Source organism: Solanum dulcamara, chromosome 12 (assembly GCF_947179165.1).
Source record: "Solanum dulcamara chromosome 12, daSolDulc1.2, whole genome shotgun sequence".
Lineage (NCBI taxonomy): Eukaryota > Viridiplantae > Streptophyta > Magnoliopsida > Solanales > Solanaceae > Solanum > Solanum dulcamara.
The window spans coordinates 67,119,221-67,139,698 of NC_077248.1; the positions used below are offsets into that span (position 1 = coordinate 67,119,221).

Consider the following 20,478-nt stretch of genomic DNA (forward strand, 5'->3'; position numbering starts at 1 on the left):
TCAAAGCAATTATTAAAAAAAATTATGTTAAAGAAAATATAACAACTAATACGAAAATAGTATTAACAACAAACTAATGCAATAATTGAAATATAATTTTTAAAAAATATCGATAGTAGGGCTGCACATCAGTCGGTTTGTTGGATTTTGAAGTTTATCGATTATCGATTTGTAGATATGCTAAACTATTATAGAATTATTAAGATATTGATTTATCGGTTCGGTTATAGATTTAAATGATAAGATTTGACACCCAAAAAAATAATTGAAAAGCACTTAGAAATCAAATAACCCATGCATATGTGTTGACAGATTGCATCTTGTTCAAACGCAAATACTGTCACATTATATAATAACCGAGAGTTTGAGACAGACAAAAATAAAAGTATGAAACTAAAAGCTAAGTCAAGAACTTTATATACCAAATGGTATGAATAAAATTATTTTATTTATTATTGCGTTATCGCTTAATCCGTTAAGAAAAAAGTTCAAACTGTTAAAATCCGATAACACGATAATAAAAATCTAAATCAAAATCTTCATTGAAACTGCAAAATTAATAATCCATTATAGATAAATTAATTACTTTTTTTTTTCAATTCGAATTATCAATTTGGTTTCGATTTTTAATGCCTAGTCGGTTTAAATCAAATACTTAAGGGACCACTCTTGTCATTTCTCAAAAGACTTCCAATTAAAACGTGGCCAAGCTGTAAATTTGTAATATATTACGGAATAATAATCGCCATTAAAATTGTCAATGAAGCTGAAAGCAACAGCAGATTACTCTATGAATCTGTGATGTTCTTAGTTCTTTTTGTCGAAGAAATCTAATGTACAGTTTACTGTAAAGAAGATTCAAGTTTATTCTTTCAATTTCCAAAAATAAGTTGAAGTTTCAGCAGAATTAGCAACTTTTTTTCCGGTAATTCGCACTAATTATCCAATTTTTCTTTGTAGAAACACCCTTTTTTGATTAGATCTATAGTAAATGTTGTAGTTTTGAGTGTTGACTTTACATTAGTAATTTTTATTTTTTGTGTGCGAAAATTTTGCTGAAATTCTGCATCAAGTTATAGCTGAATAACTTGATTTTTGATTTGTGAAAGAGGGTGGATCTACATTATGAGAAGCTTTATTTTTTGAACCCTCAAAATATTGCATAACTTTTGGAGGATCTGACACTGGCTGACAGTATTTTTTGAATAGTCCAAATAACATAGATGAGAAATGCTTTTGGATAAGCCATTTATATAGTATTTGATTTCTTTCACTTGTGGAATTATACTGGGTTTGTTGTTGTTATTGTTATTTCTTCCAATTTGCCTAAGACTTGATGGGGCGGAGTAACTTCGGGGCGGATGTAGGATAGAAATTAGCTTTGGCCTTTGTACATGTGTTAAAACATTTATTATAAAATACAAATAATAGATTTTGGAACTTAGTAAATCAAATGGGTTGTGGTAGAATTTCGAACTTGAACCCATAAAGTTCAGGTTTTTAATCCGCCTATGTTGCTTGGACACAAAAAATTGCATACTTTTTGGAGGATCCGACACACCCAACAATATTTTTAAAGAGTCCGAGCAATATAAATGAGAAATGCTTTTGGATAAACCATCTATGTAGTCCTGTACTGTTGTTGTCTCCATTTAGTTTTCGCCATCATGAAACTCGGGTGGTGGATGTTCCATTTATGGTATGGGTTCGGCAGAACCCACTAGCTTTGGCTCAATCCTGAAAATCCATTTAGTTTGCACAATTTATAAATTTAGAACCTAGAAACTTCAAAGGATTAGAATCCAGAACTTGTGAGCTTCAAATCTTGAATCCGCTTCTAATGGAAGTCTTACCTAGAACTAGCTAGATGAGGAAAAACTGGAGTTCTTTGAACATTAGTTAGACTTTATGATTAATATTGATATCGAGTTGACCAGACTCTGCCTCTATATGCTAGAATTAGTTGACGAGGATGTAATATGTAGGAAGATCCAACTGGTAAATTATGCCAGAAACTATTTGCTAGCCAGAGCATCAACGATGATCTCATACATAATGTTATCACAGGCTTCATGATGTCAACATAAGTTACATTATAATTGTGTGGTATCATGTACTGGAAACCGTAGCTTTTGCTGAAGTAGTATGGTGACAAGTTCATTACAGTTTTATGCATGTATGTCAGATCCATCCAGTAATCTAGTTTCTTCACACATCAAAAACTTAATTGTCTTTAATTGGCGCAGTTTTAGTGTATGAAGAATGTGAGAAGATTATTATGTTACAATCTTGTTATTGCTTTTCTTGATCCAAGAGTATCAAAATCAGCCTCTCTACCTTCATAAGGTAGGGGTAAGGTTGCGTATAAACCACTCTTCCCAGACTCCACTTGTGGGATTACCCCGGGTATGTTGTTGTGTTGCTGTAATCTTGTTAGTTTTCTTGTGGCTTAAGTTTGAGCTTCTCTGCCAAAAAAAAAATCAATTCGTTGGGATTAATTTGTGAACTTAGAGGACTTCAACATTCTTATTGTTAATTTCTCTCAGGCTCTCTAGAGGCAGTTGATTCTGCTTGGGATGGCAGGCAGCAACATAAAGCAGCCCTTATTACACCAGCTGCCTAAAACCCTTCAAAATGTTGATCCAAGGAGAAGAAGACTTCGCCGACATAAAAGTGCTCCTATGGCGGAATTTGTTCCTGGAGAAATGAATGACATAAAGGAGGACCAATCACTCCCACGTTACAAGTCAATATTGGATAAACTCCATCCGAGTTTTAGGAAAGTCATTCTTTACTTGGTTATATACTTGGCTATTGGTACCACATGCTTTTACTTTTTTCAGAACCAGATCCAGGGAAAGAAAGTAAATGGAGTACTCGATTCTGTTTACTTCTGTGTTGTAACAATGACCACTGTCGGATACGGGGACCTTGTGCCTAACAGCGCAGCTGCTAAACTGCTTGCTTCTTTCTTTGTTTTCTCCGGGATGGCACTTGTTGGGATGGTTCTAAGTAAAGGAGCAGACTACCTAGTGGAGAAACAGGAAACACTATTAATCAAAGCATTGCATATGCGTGATAAAGTTGGCCCGAGTGATATTCTAGAGGAATTTGAAACCAACAAAATAAGGTACAAGTGCTTTGTCATAACGGCCACTCTTGTGGTTCTACTAGTTGTTGGAATGGCGTTCCTTACCAAGGTAGAAAAGTTAAGTACCATTGATGCCTTTTATTGTGTCTGTTCTACCATCACAACACTAGGATATGGAGACAAAAGCTTCTCAACTAAAGCGGGGCGTATTTTTGCTATATTCTGGATTTTGACCAGCACCCTTTGTTTGGCTCAGTTCTTCCTTTATGTGGCTGAATTTAACACAGAAAGGAGACAGAAGGAACTGGTGAAGTGGGTTCTTTCGAGAAGGATGACAAATGTGGACTTGGAAGAAGCTGATCTTGATAATGATGGGGTTGTAGGGTAAGTAATACTATAAAACTTCAACGCCTGCTACCAATAATTAACTCGTTGAATCTGTCAAACAATTACTTATTTCTCTTTTATTCTACTCTGCTGTATCTCTAGTTCAAGTTATTCTAATTCCTCTTCACTTTTCATATGCAAAGGGCTGCTGAATTTGTGGTTTATAAACTTAAGGAGATGGGGAAGATCAACCAAGACGACGTGTCACTCTTGTTGGATGAGTTTGAATGTCTTGATGTCGATCAATCTGGAACTTTATCAACCACAGATTTGACACTTGCCCAATCATCTTGAATTGGAATGCAATTGCGGTGCTACGTAAAACTCCATCTTCAGCTACTGTGTCACCCTGTTTCCACGAGCTTCTGAAAGTTTTCCTGGGAAGAGTACATTCTTTTCCACACTTGCAGAGTCCTATCTGAATCTTGAACACTATGTCCTTGTGTCTTGAGTGCTTTTGTACATGTATTTTAGTCATTTCCGTCCTAATTTAGCACCCGAGTGATTTTCATTCTATCCACTTCATAGAATGCACCATGTACATGCAGTGTTAATTAAAGTATAAAGTACAGTTATTGAGGCTTTGCTGTGGAGTGGTGGGCTACTCAACTCAGAAATTGTACTCTGAATTGTGTTTCTCCAGAAAGTTTGTTTACAGAAACCACGAAGCGCATTTTTCTGGTGGAACAAGTAAGCCAACTGAGCCATTTGATGTTCAATATACAAGTGATGTAGATTTACCAGTTTGAGATATGTTATAGCATCCCTTCGCTATGCGTTACTTGAGCTAAGGGTCTTTCGGGAAAACAACCTCTCTGCCTTCACGAGGTAGGGGTAAGGTCTGAGCATGTTGTTGTTGTTGTTGTAGTAGCATTCCTTCATCTGCAAAAAGGAACATATATATGAACTAATCTGGATTATATTTCTGAAATATATGTGGAGTTTTGTGATATGACTGGTGCGACATGATAAATGGCAGATGCAGCTCTTCTCCGAACCCATTATTTTTATGTGGAGTGTGTATATGTGTGTGTGAAGATCAATCAAACTTTGTAGTTATAAGTTCTTCTTTATTGAGTTTAAATTTTGGATTCGCGTCTTAAAATGTCGCGTGCAATGTGATGGGCAACTGATACAGTTTGTATTGGTGATTGACACAAGGATAAATACTTCAAATAAAGCAAATTTGGAGTATGAAATATATTTGGATGAAAAAAGGTTAAATGGTTAGTAATTTTTCTATATTATCTTTGGATTAAGCAAAAGAGAAATGTATTAGTGAAAATTAGTATTATTTAAGAGGATTGGAAGATATATTTATTGGACAAGCAAAAAGGAAGTAATATAGTGTTTCTCTTACGTTAAAAAAGTATGTCACTAATGATAAACTTACAAGTTTTAAATTACATTATTTTTAATATAAAAAGATGATAATTTTCGTTGTGAAACAGACTAAAAGAGATAGTCCTGAAGTTGTCAATATACTTATAATGAGCATGGAAGGTTAGTGTCTGAAACTACTTCCTTCAGATGACAGTATTTTATTTGACAATTTCGTTAATATGAGCTCGTTTATATTGTCGGTTACAAGTTCAGATAAAAAGGGAGGATTACTGAAGGTCAGTTAAAAATAGCCTCTATACTTTTATAGGTATAAGGATACGATTGCATTAATAAAATTATTGTTATTTTATTTGATCGGACACAAAGATTACGAATAAACGAAAGGTTTTTCAGGTTGTGTTCTAAAATGAGAAATAGGGATTTTAAATATTTTATTAAGTATAAAATAAAAAAAAATTAAAGTGTAAAATTATTTTAACAACAAAGCCAAAAAATAAATAAAAATGCTACAAAAACATAAAATGGCAAATGCTGTGGCTGTTTGAGAGAAAACAAGAAAGAGTAGATTCACTTCATTTCAGTGTAAGAACGCAGAAAACTTACCTCTCAAAGTTCTCTGTAAGTACTTAATTTTTTATTAATTACATGCAAATTTTTAGCTTAAAACTTACATTCTTGATGTTGGGGTGTTTGATTATGGTAAAAAGATTGGATTTTTTTAATTTTATTGTTATTATTATTATTATTATTATTATTTGCAGTTTAGGGTTCTTTCTTGAAATTTAATTATGAATTTCATTTGTCAGCTGTTTTTTTTTTCTTGTTGGTTGGTTGGGTGGGTGGGGGGTGTAGTTGAAGGCCAATTTAACATGGTGAATAATGTAGAGAGGATTTTCTTGAAGCTCTGTAATGGTGAGGATTGTTTTTGGGGTTCATTTCATGCTGCAAGTTGGAGGTAATGGCAACATGTTCGGTGCACTATTTGCATGTTGGATTCTTCAAGCTCATAACTTGACATTGTTAAATGCAGTTTATCTTCTGCTGTGTGCTCAAGGGTTTTGTTTTGACCTGTTAGATTTAAACTTTATTTATGGGAGAAGAGGGGGATACAGTCACTGAATTGGCTGAGGTATCTGCCAACAGCAACGCGGCAGCGGCAGATACGAGTGAAGCCTTTACAGAGAAGAATGCTGAAAAGGATGAGATAAAGGAAGTAGAAGAAGAGAGCAAAGAGGCTGATGAAAAGGATATTGAGAACATGGATATAGACAAAGAAGAGGTGAAAGAAAGCAAGGCAGATGAAGAAGGGAAAGGTGACCAGGAAAGCAAAGGAGCAGAAGAGAAGCAAGAAACTAAGTTTGACGTAATGGAAAAAAAAACTGCAGAAATACCAGATAAAGACAAAGAGGAGGTCGAAGATGTAGCCAACGTACAGAAAGAGGAAAAAGAAAGCCGTGAAGAGCATGAAGTTGAGAAAGGATCAAAGGAGAGTGAGAAATCTGAGAGTGGTGCTCAGAAGAAAGACCGGAAGAGGAAAAGGAAAGTGGAGGACAAGAAGGAACTGGAGCCTAAAACACCTCTGGCTTCAACAATTGTACGCCCTGTACGCCAACGGAAATCTGTTGAAAGGCTGGTTGCATCTATTGAAGGAGAACTCACCAAGGAAATCTATATTGAAAAGGTCCATGATACCAGTGCAACTTTGTTCTCTTTATCCCCCTGTTATGATTTGGGTCCGGACTGCAAATTTATGATTGTTTATGAAATTGATTTTATGATTCATCTTGTTTGCAGGGTCGTGGAACTGCACTGAAAGATATTCCAAATGGTATATTACTTACTAGCCCACTGATTGTAACACGTGCTCTTTGAAATGCTCACATATCCCGCTGAATATAGATCTTGAGATAGATACCAGTTCTAGATGTTATTTCTGCTTTGCTTTTTCTTATGCATGCAGTACAATCTTACTTCCTAGTTGTTTGTTCTTGATTTAGCACATGAGTATTAACTTACCTGGGTTAACCAGCATGAACCAACCTGTCCACCAAGTTGATTGTTGGGACTGACAAATATGGTGGATTGTAGAGTACAGTAAGAAACTACAAGAAAACGAAAAACATATAACCCATATGAGCTGCTTCACCCAGTTTCTATTGTTTTATTGGATGAAGCTTCACTTGGATCATAAAAAACAATTTGTAGTGAATACCATTTATATTTGGTTCAAATTGATATGACTGTGATTATGACTAATTACAATTGGTATTGGAAGTATTTTACTCGCTCTATGTGTTGTAAGTGTGGCTCTGTGAGATGTTTTCTTTTGTTGGGGTAAAGCTCTCGTTTTCCATCAAATAGAGGAGGAAAAGAGGAAAATGAGTCAAATAGTAGGTCAATCTGTTAAACTGTGACAAAAGATAAACCACTACCTACATTGCTTTTATCTTGTTCTCGTCTAAGTTGTATGGAGGTTTATCTATATCCAACTAGCGGGCCGCTTAGATCTGCATGAATCTTGATCCAACTCATGACACTTATTAATATTACCTTCTTTTCTGCATGTGTACATTCTACAACTATAGGTATTTGATTTAATTTTCGCTTTGTTACCCATCTCACTCTATTATCTTTTCCTTTGAATCACAGTTTCATTTGATTTAATCTTGGCTTTGTTACCCATCTCCGAGACTTTGTTACCTAACTTCTTTGGTGTATCTAACATTGGTTTGCTAGCGAGTTTCTATTTTCTTGTGTGTTTCTATTGTTTTTCCTATGATGTGTTGATGCAAAATATTATGTATCAGTGGCATACAAATTATCCAAAAGGAAGACTGATGACACTCTCAAATTGCTACACACAATTCTCTTTGGACGGCGAGGAAAGGTGACGTTTTGATTTATAGCTTATTGCTTTATATTGGTTTCTTTTTTTTTTTGTATCATTTCCTGCTTACCCAGTGGTGTTCTGGTTGACATACTGAATTATATGCCTTACATTCTTAATTCCCACTTCCTGACAAAGGAAAGGTATCTTCGATGTTGCTATTGATTTCTCTTCTACAAGTACCCCAACAGGTATTTGAGAGAAGAAGGAATCTATGATCTTCCTGATGCATGTTTTGTGTCCATTTTAGGGTGTAATCCTGAGCTTTATTTCAGACAATCATGTTTCCAATTCACCAATTTTGGTTGGAATTAACTCTTATGGCTCGTTTGGTTTTGACATACAACTTTGGGTTACTAATGTAAAGTTTATTTTCAAATACATATTGGATCACTTCCTCCCCACGTCCCGACTCATGGAGTTAAGAAACATCTTCAAGAATGCTTAAAGACAATATGCTATTTGCTCTCTATTTCTTCTTCACTCTCTTTCTGTTGATACTTTTGTGTTTATAGTTCTTGTCTTTTGCAGGCAGCTCAATTCAAGAGTAATATTTCACAGTTCTCCGGATTTGTGTGGCATGAAAATGAGGTAATCAATGAGTCTCGTTTATAGGAAGTTATTCAGACAGAGAACTCTTCCTTCTATGGTTTATGCCAGGTGTGGGTATGGCGGGTTGGGATTGGGAGGATTTGAATATAAAATTTCTCATTGCTTGCTCATGTGAGGCTGTCTATATATCTTGTTCATTGTCTAATTTTGGGGATCTTAATCTGATGTGAGTAATTTTCGTTATAATGATCACAAATCTTGAGCTCAGAGCCTTAGACTACTGACTGTTTTTGCAGGAAAAACAAAAGATGAAAGTAAAAGAAAAGCTTGACAAGTGTGTAAAAGAAAAGCTGTTGGAATTATGTGATTTACTAGATATACCTGTTGGCAAGGCTACATCAAGAAAGGTGTGTTCATATATTACCACAGCATATTAAGCTTTATATGTCATAAGTTATTTCTTCTGTGTGTTCGTGACTTATCTTTTGAGGGTATTACCTGTGACAGGGTAAATATTTCTTCTTCTCAAAAATTTTGACACGCTGGTTCTAAAGTTGTCACTTCAGACCATATGAAGCAGCTCTTAACAGACAGACACTAGTTAAGCATTTGTCTGCAAACTTCCTTAAAAGATTCTCAACTAGTTCTGTTTTTACGTTTCAGGAAGACTTGGAATCACAGTTGATAGATTTTTTAGATGCTCCTCATCCTACGACATCTGAGTTGCTTGCTGAAAAGGACCAGGTTGGTTGCACAACCTTTTTGATTGCAATGAAGTATTTGTGACTTCTTCCTGTTGCATAGCATGCTTATTTCACCCCTGGTGAATTGAACAGTCAAGTAAAGGAAAGAAGCATGAAAGAGCGAGCAAAAAGAGTCCTTCGTCAACAATTGGCAGTTCGGAAGGTTCAACTAAGGTATCACTCTTTCTTAGTAGCTTTTGAGCTTGATTTAATTACAAGGGATCACCTACTGAATGATTGTAACCTATGACTAGCTTACTAAATTTGAGACACAATCTTTCTCTAGTCTCACCTGTTATCACCTTCCATTTAGTGCACTTAGTTTTACACCCTTGATATTTGAGACGTTAAATCACGTTATCCAGCTTACTGGTATTGAAGTTGTTAATTCTGCTGATCGAAGTGGCTTTCTCTCTGAACCTCTACTGAGTTCTGATTTGGGGACGAGAGTGCAAAAGCTTTTAGCTTCCCGGTAAGAGAAAAAAGGTCATCGAACAAAAGGCTACAGTTTATCATGCCAGGAACATGCTATACATGTCTGACATTATTCACTTTGTCTAGTATGGGAATTGTTTGGGTATTGGGATTTGTGAACCCTTAAATGTTGTATTTAGCTTTTTGCATTTGAGATTGTTTCATTTTTCAAATTGTAAACAGACAACAACAATATACCCATTATAGTTCCACAAGTGGGGTCTGGGGAGCGTGGAGTGTACGCAAGACCTTAGCCTACCTTGGCAGGTAGAGAGGTTGTTTCCAATAGACCTTCGGCTCAAGGAATCAAATTTTAAACAGAAACCAGATAAAATCTAGAAGAAAAAAGGAGACTCGCCAACTGGGAGTGTTTGTGGGGACTTCTCCTGTCATGATATCTGTGTCTGGTATGTTCTGCAGAAACACAAGAAGAAGAAGAATGTGCATGAACCAAAAGATGATCACAAGGAGAGACCGGAAGTGATGAAGGCTAATGATGTTCAGGAGAGATCAGATGCTGAGATGTCAAATCAAGCTAAAACTGAGGAGAAAGACGGTGGATCTGAAGAAGAATCCGAGAAGGACAAGAAGAAGAAGAAGAAGAAGCAAAGTTCAAGTAAATCATTGTCAAATGAGGAACCTGCCGGAGAAGTTAAAACCAAGAAAACTCCAGTCTCTAAAAGACCAAGCTTTCCAACCAAGAAAACTCCTTCAAATTCATCAAAAGGCTCAGAGAAAAATGATGACAATGATGCAAATCCAAAAGAGTATTCAAAGAAGAAAACTACTGAAGTGGTTAAGGGAAAAAAATCTACACCAAAGAAGCCTAGTTCAAAAGACAATACTACTGGTGAGAATCATTGTTTACTCCCATTTGTGTGTTCTCCCAAAAATTCTCGTCAAGATGATCAATAATTTGTATATGAGTATCTTCATAAATTTCTTTTTAATGTGTGTTGTGTATCCATCTGAAGTTGTTTTCTTTGTTTATGTATTTATTTTTTTTGGCTTAAATCCTTTCTTTATTAGTTTATCTGATTGTGCAGGGAAAAAAGTTCTGAATGGAAAGGGCCATAAGAAAGCAGATAAATTGAAGCCAAGTGATGATGAACTCAGAAGTGCAATTTGTGAAGTTCTAAAAGAAGTTGACTTTAACACGGTAAGGAATGAACTTTTATTAAGTTGTGGGGTCCATAAGTTCATCGCACTTCTGTTTCTCTCCTTATTAGTAGATCTCGGTTGTCAAATCTCCTATTTATATGTTCCATGCTAATTTAAAAAGGAGTTGTTTTTCCCATCTGCCTAAGCTTTGGTGGGTAGAGTTACTCGATATCAATGGTGGGAGGTAGTAGGTACCCGGTAGAATAGTCGAGCTGCGTGCGAGTTGGGGCCAGGACACCACCATTACCCGGAACGAAAGAAAAATAAATAGAGGACATGTTTGACCATTTCAAGATGGTGTTCGTCCTTAGCATTTTGGTGATCATAGTTCCCAGAATGGGAATTGATATTCCAAAGTTTATTTTCCTCTATGGCTGACATAATTTGCTTATGCTGCAGGCTACCTTTACCGACATTGTGAAGATACTTGGTAAGTGTCTTGTAAAAAGGTTTTTCTGTTCTTTGGTTATACAAAGTACGCGGTATTGACTAAGTTAAGATTTTGAAAAACTTGATATTACATTTGCTACGAGGCCATAGCAATACAATTCTGGAATCCAACTGATTAATATTGTCTTCTTTTTTTCCAGCCAAGCGGTATGATACAGATCTTACACCCAGAAAGACATCTGTGAAGAATATGATCCAGGATGAGCTCACTAGGTTAGTCGATGAAGCTGATGAAGGGGAAGAGGAAAAAAATGCTGAAAAGGATGAAAAACAGCCTTCTGTCGGAGGCGTAGAGGCTTGAAAGCATAGAATATACCAAGGAAAGGTAGCCTATGTCGTCTTATCTCAAGATCCGACCCTTTCTGCCTCGGTTGATTTCTGCATTGTGTTCCATAATGGGTTCGATTGGGCATAATTTATTGGTAATGTCCCACCTTGTGGTTCAACTCACTGACTACTAAGTCATAGAACGTCATAGAACTAGAAATGTCAGGATTTTAGTGCAGGATTGCAGCTCACTGTGTAAACAGCAGTTATAGTCTTTTTTCTTCTTGAAAGCACTGGTCTTTTTATGAACTATAGAGGGGTCGTTTGGCAGAAGGTATTATAGAAAAAATATATGTATTAGCTTTAGTATTATTTAATTCCTTGTTTGGTACTGTTTTCTACTTTGGGATAACTGAGAAATCCCCGATATTAAAGACGCACGGTACAAAATATGCTGGATAGTGGGTGCACTATTCTACCTTTCTCCACTTAAATACTTGAATTTTGGCATGCGTCTAATTCACACACACATCAGGTGTGTGCTCTTACCACTAGACCAAAGCTCTGGAGGCTAGACGTGGGATGTTTTACAATTAAACATTTAACTAAATGGACGTAAAGCTTGGAAGAAGTATTGATTTATGCTCAACTCATTAATAACCAGTATAAATGGACGTAAAGCTTGGAAGAAGTCCAACAGCTTGACTACCATGGGAAACTTTTGAATTTCACTTTATAAAACTGTATTGTGTAACTATCTACTAGAACTACATCAATGGGAACAACACTGGGTCACCATTATATCTTTTTATTGCTCAACCATCATCATTTTGGTAGAACAAATCGAAGCTCGCAGATATGGCATCTACGTAGCAGTAGAGACACCTAAAACTATTCAGAAAAGAGAACAAGATGGTAATGGTTCTAAGACAGGTTTTCTACACCAAAACAGATAGAACTACTCTACCAAAAGGCATTAATGAAGAGTGGAATCATGAACCTACATCATATTAGTGATTAGTGGAAATGCTCCTTTCAAAAGGAACACTGAAAGAAAAACAGCAATTATGTGACAAAATGTATCAGAGGAACTATTTGATGAAGGCAGCGTAGTCAAGAATGCTGCTTGGGAGAAAGCCTGAATGCACATGGCAATTCGTCAGTTGATTTAGCTTTCCTAATCTATGTATTTCTATATTATCCAAGAAAATATGCAATAGGTCGGCAGATTAATCAGTAGTCTCACGGCGCCTATTTTCAGAATCTGCATCCTTTGATCTTGACCGTGAGTAATCTTCATGCGATAACCGTGATTTGGCCTTTGTCCTTGTTGATCTTCCCCTGTTCCTATGACGATCAGCATATCTATTTCTATCATCCCTATGATGACCACGCTCCTCGCGTTCTACCTCTCGTCCAACATCTCTATCAACTTGGCGTCTCCTTTCTTGCCAATCATGATCACACCCTGTATTCTTATCTCTAGCAGTATCTCTGTCATAAGTAGGTTCTCTGTCATCTATATATCTTTTTTCTGAAGAACCAGACCTATCACATTCTGGTCCTCTATCACGGCTTTCTTCTCCATACTGATGATCAGATACAGGTTCTGCCGCATAATTTGACTCTCCTGCTCTGTAGCCATGCTCATCTCCAGCCCATCCGGCCATAGTAGGATCAGACCACATACCCATATTAGGTCCCTCCATACCAGCACTAGGCATCATTCCCATATTATTCATGGGCATTCCTCTCCCAAAATATGCAGGATTTACATAAGGAGTTGCACCAGGCAAACCAACTCCTCCAACTGGTGGAACTGAAGGCAACATGCCTGAAAAAGGTGGAGTTGGACCAACAGGAAATCCTCCATAACCACCCATTCTCCCCATAGGCCATCTAGAAGCAGGATTAAAGCCTTGACCCATGATTGTTTGAGGATGAATCAATGGAGATGCAGCACCTATAACTTGTCCGAATCCACCTCCAGCATTCCCCATAAACCCCCTTCCTACAACGCCACCAGATCTATAACTCATAGGACCAACTGGACCCTTATTCCGCATCCCCTGAGGACCTGCTCTGCCCCAATTTCCTCTCCCCAAACCCCTGTTATTATCTCCACCACCTTGAAAATTACCAACTGTAGCATTGTTGTTTTTACTATCGCCAGGCTCCCACCTTGCCTGTGCATTCACTGGAGTGGTCTGACTCTGAGCATTCTGCTGATGTCGCTTCACCTGTGCCTCACCCATTCTCCTCACCGTATTTGGTGAAGCTAAGGCGACCAGACAGGCCCTCCCATTGAAAACATGTCCATTCATCCCTTCCTTACATGCCGTGGCAGCTGCAGGTTCATAAAACTCAGCCTGGCAATATCCTTTCGACTTCCCATTAACCATTTCATCAAAAAATTTAACCTCCTTCACAGCTCCATACTTGCTTAACTCTATCTTCAGTTCAGCATCTGTTGTCCACCATTGCAGATCACCAACAAATAAAACTGTCCCTCCACCACCACCTCCTCCACTAGGACCTCCACCCAAGGCCCCGAAACTGCCAATACTACCCGTTGCATTCCCACTAACCATTCCTTGTCTAACCGTATTATCCTTCCCTGAATTCCCAACATTACCAGCATTTCCTAAAACACCAGCACTAGCAGCAGTAGGCCTTTGAATTATCTCTTGATTCACAACATTACTGCTAGCATTCTTCTTTAAATCAGCCATCTTACCCGACCGATCACTCAACACAATCTTTAGCTCAACAGCAGCAGAAGTCCCTAATCTAGCTGCCGGTATCAAACTAGCAGCAGTAGACCTTTGAATTATCTCTCGATTCACAACATTACTGCTAGCATTCTTCCTTAAATCAGCCATCTTACCTGCCTGATTACCTAACACAATCTTTAACCGACCAGCAGCAGAAGTCCTTAATCTAGTTGCCGGTACCAAATCTCTATCTCCCATTTCATTCCCCTTAAACCCATCAACTCCACTCGAACCCCTAGACATTACATTCTTCTCTTTCTCGACTTTCACCTCTCCAACTGCAGCTAGCACAGCAGCATTGCCACTCTCCAGACGCGGAGAAACAAGATCAACCACCTTCTCTTCCTCCTCATTCTTCCAAAATGACTGAAGAAAATTATCTCCAACATTAACATCGCTATAAAGATCCTCATAATCCTCATCTTTTTCATCTTCAACAAGAAACCCATCATCCGCAACAGCTGAAATAGCTTTATTCCTGTTGAACTGCTGCATCGGAGCCCCAACTCCATCCCCAAGCCCCTCACCACCTTCGGAAGCTTCATTTTCTTCCATGGCTTCTTCAAGAAAGAACTTGGGGTTACGTTCTTGGCTACTTCTTACAACCTCAGAAGCTTGATTTTGCAATTCAACACTTGATTTTCAAAGATAACAATACGAAGTGCTTAAAAAGAAAAGCACCAAAACAAAAGAAAACTTCAGAAACTGAGAGAACTAATTAATCTTCCATAGATTCTTGTGGAGAAGAAACGGTTTTGATCAACTGTATATATTACTCTTCAAATTCTGCATGAATTCTATTATACTTTTGGTTTTTGAATAATATTGTGACTAAATGGTAGTTAAATTTGTTGGGGATTTATGTCAGAGTAAATTTATTATGAGAGTAAAACTTTTTTTATCGAAATGTTTTTAGTTTTAGAATTATGTATCTACTTTTGTGTTGTAATAATATGACTATAAAATAGTAATTCTGGATAGTTTTAAATTTATTGATTCGACTATTTAGAATTATGTTGAGTAAATTTAATGAGTAAATAAAATTATTCGTGTAAGATCGCATATAAAATATTCTTTTTAAAAAATAAAAGATGTTTGGAGGTCGACATAATAGAACAAATTTTCAATTAAAACTCTTTATTATTGAACGTAATCCAATTAGATGTCAAAGAATTCATACTATTTGTAACTTTTAGATTTTCGTATAAGAGAACTTTTTTCTCAGTAGGAAAAAATGTCTCAAAATTGCATATTCTACTTTATCTATTATGACAAAATAAATATCCCCGGCTATCATAAATCCAAATTAATATTGAAAAAATTAAATTATTGTTTGGATTAAATATTTTCTAGTAAAATATTTTGTATTTCAAGTAAAAAATCTACTTAACAATAATAGGGGTAAGTAAAGGGAGTACCAGAATGAAGAATCGAACCTCTTGCTAACAAATTAAAAATTTGAATTATCAATCAATAGAACTACTAAAACTTTCGAGTTTTCTAAATGATATATTTTGCATTTGGGAAAAATTATTTTCACCCCAAATGCAGCTCTGAAACCGTTCTTTTTTGGGGTTGAAAATATATAATTTTATTTTTTTAAATTGCTTTTCTAAAACTAAACATTGCAACGTTTAGTATTTGATTTTTTTCCCTACAAAATTGCAACGTTTAGTTTTCACATGCTATATTAATCATCAGAAATCAAATTAACCATCATAATCAATTTTTTCCATTCTGTTTAATTTCCCGGTCACCGGAATATTCCCCGTGATAGCAATTGTCCCTTCTCTGTGATACCACTTTGTCAAAACTACAAAAATGTACAGAGTAGTTACCATTGCTTTACTGTTGCTTCATGTGATAAACTCCGATGGGTCAACACCACCGGCGAAATCCCATGCGCCTGTCTTTTCTCCGGTATTTGCTCCAGCGAGTCTTCACGCATCGCCTGACAAGTCTCCGGTCCCTCCGAAAACTTCTCCAGCAATTACAGCGTCTCCTAAAAGTAGTCCGTTGGTTTCGCCGGTTCAATCTCCAGCGAGAACTCCGCCGACGACTTCCCTTTCGCCGGCTAGGAATCCGTCGTTCAATGGCGGTGCTCCGGTACCATCTAAGAATACTCCTGAAACGCCGGTGAACATCCCTGCAATATCCCCTAAAGCATCATCAAAGGTGCCGGAGTCTACCCCTTTTGTCTCGCCGATAAATTCTCCTACGCCAACGCCGTCATCCAATGTGGCTGCTCCGATTCCATCGGCAATGATTCCTCAGCCAGGATTTGAAACTCCGGTGACCACTCCAGCAGTATCCCCTAAGGCATCGTCAAAGGTGCCGACGTCTACTCCGTTTGTCTCGCCGATAAATTCTCCTGCGACTACACCGTCATCCACTGTCGCTGCTCCGGTTCCATCTGCAGATACTCCTCGTCCAAAATTTAAAACTCCGGTGATCATTCCTGCAATATCACCAGTGCCGAAGTCTCCTAAAACGAGACCGTCCGCTTCTCCAGCGACCACCTCTTCACCGGCACTCACCCCATCATCCATTGTGGTTGAAAATCCAGTAAGTGCTCCTATATTCTCCCCTCCGGCAGCTTCACCAGAAGAAATTCCGGCAAGAGCCGTGACTCCATCAATATCCTCAAGTGTTCCTTCAACTTCAATAACCCCATCAGAGGCACCATATATGTTACCTTCAAGCAGTAGCTCTCCGATTCCAGCACCGGCCAATTTTCCGCCGGAGGGATCACGGAGCATTGTGACTGATACATCCGCGGGAACTTCAAAATTTGAGGCGCCAATTTATCTAAGTGGGCTTGCTATTTGGGCTGCTTTGTTAAATTGAATAATTCATTAAAGGCCCAATTTTTATGTATATGTAGAATTCTTTCCCTTTGTAATAATCTTTTCTTTATAATACTTCTTATTTTTGTTATATAAGTGAAAAATGTAGAAATCTCCCCCTTTTTTATATATGCGTGTAGCAAAGTTAGGAATTTCACGTAAGTAGATTCAAAAGATATTATAGTGTTACTATATTTTGATGTTGATGTTGAGACTAAATTTGGGCCTCAATACTCTTTTAGATTGTATAAAAAAGGGCATTTCGGTGTACTAAAGTTTCCGCTATGCGCGGGGTCCGGGAAAGGGTCTGACCACAAGGGTCTATTGTACGAAGCCTTACCTTGGACTCTTTTAGATTGTAACGCTACAAATTTTCATTTCACACAACATTTCCTACTGATTTGAAATTGACAAAAATATATTTAAAGGTGAAATCTTAAAATTAAATTTTAAATTAAAGTAAAAAAAGTATTCAAAAGTTAAAAGGTAAAATTGATAATCTGAAACTTCTTTAGACTTTGGTGTATTTATAAGTTGAACTCGCTCGTCAAAGCCACTAAAATTGTGGTGAGATGAATGATATTTCATCTTTAATCAGAGGTTTCAAGTAAAAAATCCTAGCTGAGAGTGTTTTATCCTTAAATTAGCCTTACATAATGCAAATCTGAATAAGTCATAACACCAATACAAATATCGAACATTGAATATAAAACAAAAAATAATGTATGTGAGAAAATTCCTTGTACGAACTCATAGTAATGAGTTAATTCAAATTTATATGTTGCACGACACAAATTCGGAGCTCCAATTCAAATATAAAATAAAAATAACAATAACAACCACAATTCTACAACAATAAATCCTACTTCTAACTCATAAAGATAGAAAAGTTATTTCCGAAAAACTTTAAATGATGATGGATACAGGTTTGAAATAGCTCATTACTATGAGTTGTACAAGGAATTCACTGTGACACATATCATTTGGTATATATTTCATAGTGTGACATTAAGCACACAACTAATTATGAGTTGTAATTCAATGGCAAATACATACTAAAAAGTCTTCAATCATAGTCGATTATTCTTGTAGTTAGGTTGTCATTTTATGTCATGACATAACACAAACAATTTCCAATTTGAAAAACTTCACATATTCTTTTTCTTCTAATAATTTTTTCGATTATATTGAAGAATCGAGAAAAGAAAAGAACATTCAATTACTTATGATATCTAAAACAATTTTTGTTTAGTCATACTCTTTTTTTTTTTTTTTTGGTAATAGGGATGATATTATAGATAACTAAGTAGTTTGGTTTGCAGGCATCCCTCCAAATACGATAAGAGTTTGTTTACTTATAGTTAAACTAGCAAAAAGTAATAAGAAAAGATGTACAAAGATGAAAGTGTGAGGGGATGGAAAGATAATATTTTGAAATAATTTTGATAATATTAATAATGAAATATTTAGATAATACACATATAGCCCATGAATTTTAAATTGCAAAGATATGAATAACAGAATAAAACTTTTAAAAAATTACGAGTAAATATATTTATTTTATACTACTAAGAAGAGAGATTGATTATGTTAAGCTAAGTGATAAGTTAATAAAAATCAATATTAGCAATATCATAATTTTAAATAGTGAAAAATCTAATAAAAAATAATATATAAAATTATTTAATAATTACCTGATTCGTTGTCTTTATTCAACTAGGAGTCCGTTTGGATGAGCTTAAAAAAGTAATTTTTATGTATGAAGTGCTTTTAGAACTTTTAAGTGCTGAAAGTTATTTTTATAAGTAAGCAGTTGAGTGTTTGGATAAAAGTGCTTATGTTGAAAATAAGTGTTTGAATTTTAGGGTTAAAAGAATAAAAAGGGTAGTTTAGGAATTCAGTTAAAATATAGGGGATATAAAAGTAATTTCCATGGTCAAACAAAATGGCTTTAAGCAATTAGGAAAAAAAAAGTTAGAAATCCTAACTTTTCATTTTTGACTGACTTTAAGAATTTTATGACTTAAAGTTAGCATTAGACAAATACGTTCAAAAGCTAAAAAGAGGCTTATAAGTTGGTTTGACCAATTTAAAATCCATCCAAACGGGTTCTAGGTTTGGTTATAGGGAATGTAAGTGTGGGGAGGGGGAAGGGAGGGGGCGGAGAGAGAGTATATTTCATTGAGGAATAATATAATAATTGATTTTTTAAAGATAATATGATTTAACATGCTTGAACAAGACATCATAATTTAAAATAATTAAAAAATATATTTTAATATTATTCGCGCATCGCCCGAATTAGTCATTCAGAATATGCTTTCAATTCACTAGATGAATTTAGCAAATGGCCCTTGTATTTTTATTATATTACAAACTCGCCCTACACCGACCCCTTTTTTCCCACCCTTAAAACCAGAAAGGTCCACTGGCATTTCTCTAAAGTACCATGTGCAATGCCGACATCTCCTAGTTGTTTATTTATTCGCTTTATATACTTTTATTATTAATTATACATGAATTCTTTGTTACTTATTTAAACGATACAAGTTTAGTACTTTGCATATACTTAATTTATATGTTAGAAGTAATCATTGGTGTAAATTTCGTATTGACTAATATATTTTTGTATATATAAGCTTTTTGAGAATAGAAAACTTTGAAAGGTTGTAGAAGTTTGAAAACGAGATAGACAAGAGCCCGTTTGGATGTGAATAAACTTAAAACTCTTTTTTAGCTTTTGGACGTGTTTGTCTAATGCTAATTTTAAGCCATAAAGTTCTTAAAGTTAGTCAAAAATGAAAAGTTAGGATTTCTAACTTTTTTTTATAAGTGTTTAAAGTCATTTTCTTTTACCATAAAAATTACTTTTATATCCCTTATATTTTAACGAAATTTCCAAACTACCCTTTTTATTCTTTTAACCCAAAATTCACATTATTTTCCTCATTTAAGCACTTTTATCCAAACACTCAACTGCTTATTTATAAAAATAACTTTCAGCACTTTAAAGTTCTAAAAGCACTTCATACATAAAAGTTATTTTTTTTTAAGCTCATCCAAATGGGCTCAAAGTCTTTTATTTATTCGCTTTCGAGAATAAAATAGAATAGAAAATATTTGCCTTCAAGGATATAGCCTATTTATTAAAAAGGCATGAAAAATAAAGTTAATAGATGCAGTACAACAATAGCATGCACAACCTGAATGTCCAATTGTGTTGGAAGGTAAAAAAATTATTTTCGATAGACTTTGGATTCAAGAAAAAATATATCAAAGCAAATATTAAGGAAATGATTACACAATATTTTGAAAAAATAAATAATAATTACAACAAAATAATGTGATGATTGAAATATAAAAATAGTATGTCAATAGTAATTTATTAAAATCGGAGGATAAGAAACTACAAAATAAATACCACAATTATATTAATAAGGAATAATAAGCAAGATAATACTCTAATACATACTAACTTTCTATCTTATTCTTGAACTGTAAC

General features: G+C 35.6%; 4 protein-coding genes across 11 annotated transcripts; 3 read left to right on the plus strand and 1 right to left on the minus strand.

The window, feature by feature from the left end:
- The first annotated feature begins 730 nt into the window (after window positions 1–730).
- LOC129875929 (two-pore potassium channel 1-like) lies at window positions 731–4,168 on the plus strand. Its single transcript, XM_055951177.1, has 3 exons — window positions 731–925; window positions 2,547–3,475; window positions 3,622–4,168. The coding sequence occupies exons 2-3, from the start codon at window positions 2,577–2,579 to the stop codon at window positions 3,770–3,772; spliced, it is 1,050 nt and encodes a 349-aa protein (XP_055807152.1). The 5' UTR covers window positions 731–925; window positions 2,547–2,576; the 3' UTR covers window positions 3,773–4,168.
- A 1,140-nt stretch (window positions 4,169–5,308) lies between these two features.
- LOC129875927 (DEK domain-containing chromatin-associated protein 4-like) lies at window positions 5,309–11,755 on the plus strand. 8 transcript variants are annotated; one of them, XM_055951170.1, is made up of 13 exons: window positions 5,309–5,440; window positions 5,708–5,777; window positions 5,853–6,503; window positions 6,617–6,650; window positions 7,630–7,709; window positions 8,241–8,300; window positions 8,558–8,668; window positions 8,925–9,005; window positions 9,098–9,178; window positions 9,899–10,328; window positions 10,525–10,637; window positions 11,039–11,069; window positions 11,230–11,755. In XM_055951170.1, the coding sequence occupies exons 3-13, from the start codon at window positions 5,913–5,915 to the stop codon at window positions 11,388–11,390; spliced, it is 1,773 nt and encodes a 590-aa protein (XP_055807145.1). In that variant the 5' UTR covers window positions 5,309–5,440; window positions 5,708–5,777; window positions 5,853–5,912; the 3' UTR covers window positions 11,391–11,755. The 8 variants fall into 8 exon arrangements, with proteins under 8 accessions (XP_055807145.1, XP_055807148.1, XP_055807144.1 ...); XM_055951173.1 differs by having other exon boundaries at window positions 5,898–6,503; XM_055951169.1 differs by having other exon boundaries at window positions 5,708–6,503.
- A 581-nt stretch (window positions 11,756–12,336) lies between these two features.
- On the minus strand, window positions 12,337–14,923 carry LOC129875865 (uncharacterized). The gene has a single exon (XM_055951085.1). The coding sequence runs from the start codon at window positions 14,683–14,685 to the stop codon at window positions 12,586–12,588; it is 2,100 nt and encodes a 699-aa protein (XP_055807060.1). The 5' UTR covers window positions 14,686–14,923; the 3' UTR covers window positions 12,337–12,585.
- A 1,028-nt stretch (window positions 14,924–15,951) lies between these two features.
- LOC129875866 (uncharacterized) lies at window positions 15,952–16,977 on the plus strand. Its single transcript, XM_055951086.1, has one exon. The coding sequence runs from the start codon at window positions 15,952–15,954 to the stop codon at window positions 16,975–16,977; it is 1,026 nt and encodes a 341-aa protein (XP_055807061.1).
- The last annotated feature ends 3,501 nt before the right edge of the window (window positions 16,978–20,478 follow it).

What these genes read in the sequence shown, in the direction of transcription:
- LOC129875929 (XM_055951177.1), top strand. Translation starts at nt 2,577, where the DNA reads ATGGCAGGCAGCAACATAAAGCAGCCCTTATTACACCAGCTGCCTAAA. An exon ending in GATAATGATGGGGTTGTAGG is followed by an intron (nt 3,476 to 3,621) that starts GTAAGTAATACT and finishes TCATATGCAAAG; the next exon opens with GGCTGCTGAATTTGTGGTTT.
- LOC129875927 (XM_055951169.1), top strand. Translation starts at nt 5,913, where the DNA reads ATGGGAGAAGAGGGGGATACAGTCACTGAATTGGCTGAGGTATCTGCC. An exon ending in TCTTTGGACGGCGAGGAAAG is followed by an intron (nt 7,710 to 8,240) that starts GTGACGTTTTGA and finishes TGTCTTTTGCAG; the next exon opens with GCAGCTCAATTCAAGAGTAA. An exon ending in AAGAAGTTGACTTTAACACG is followed by an intron (nt 10,638 to 11,038) that starts GTAAGGAATGAA and finishes CTTATGCTGCAG; the next exon opens with GCTACCTTTACCGACATTGT.
- LOC129875865 (XM_055951085.1), bottom strand. Translation starts at nt 14,685, where the DNA reads ATGGAAGAAAATGAAGCTTCCGAAGGTGGTGAGGGGCTTGGGGATGGA.
- LOC129875866 (XM_055951086.1), top strand. Translation starts at nt 15,952, where the DNA reads ATGTACAGAGTAGTTACCATTGCTTTACTGTTGCTTCATGTGATAAAC.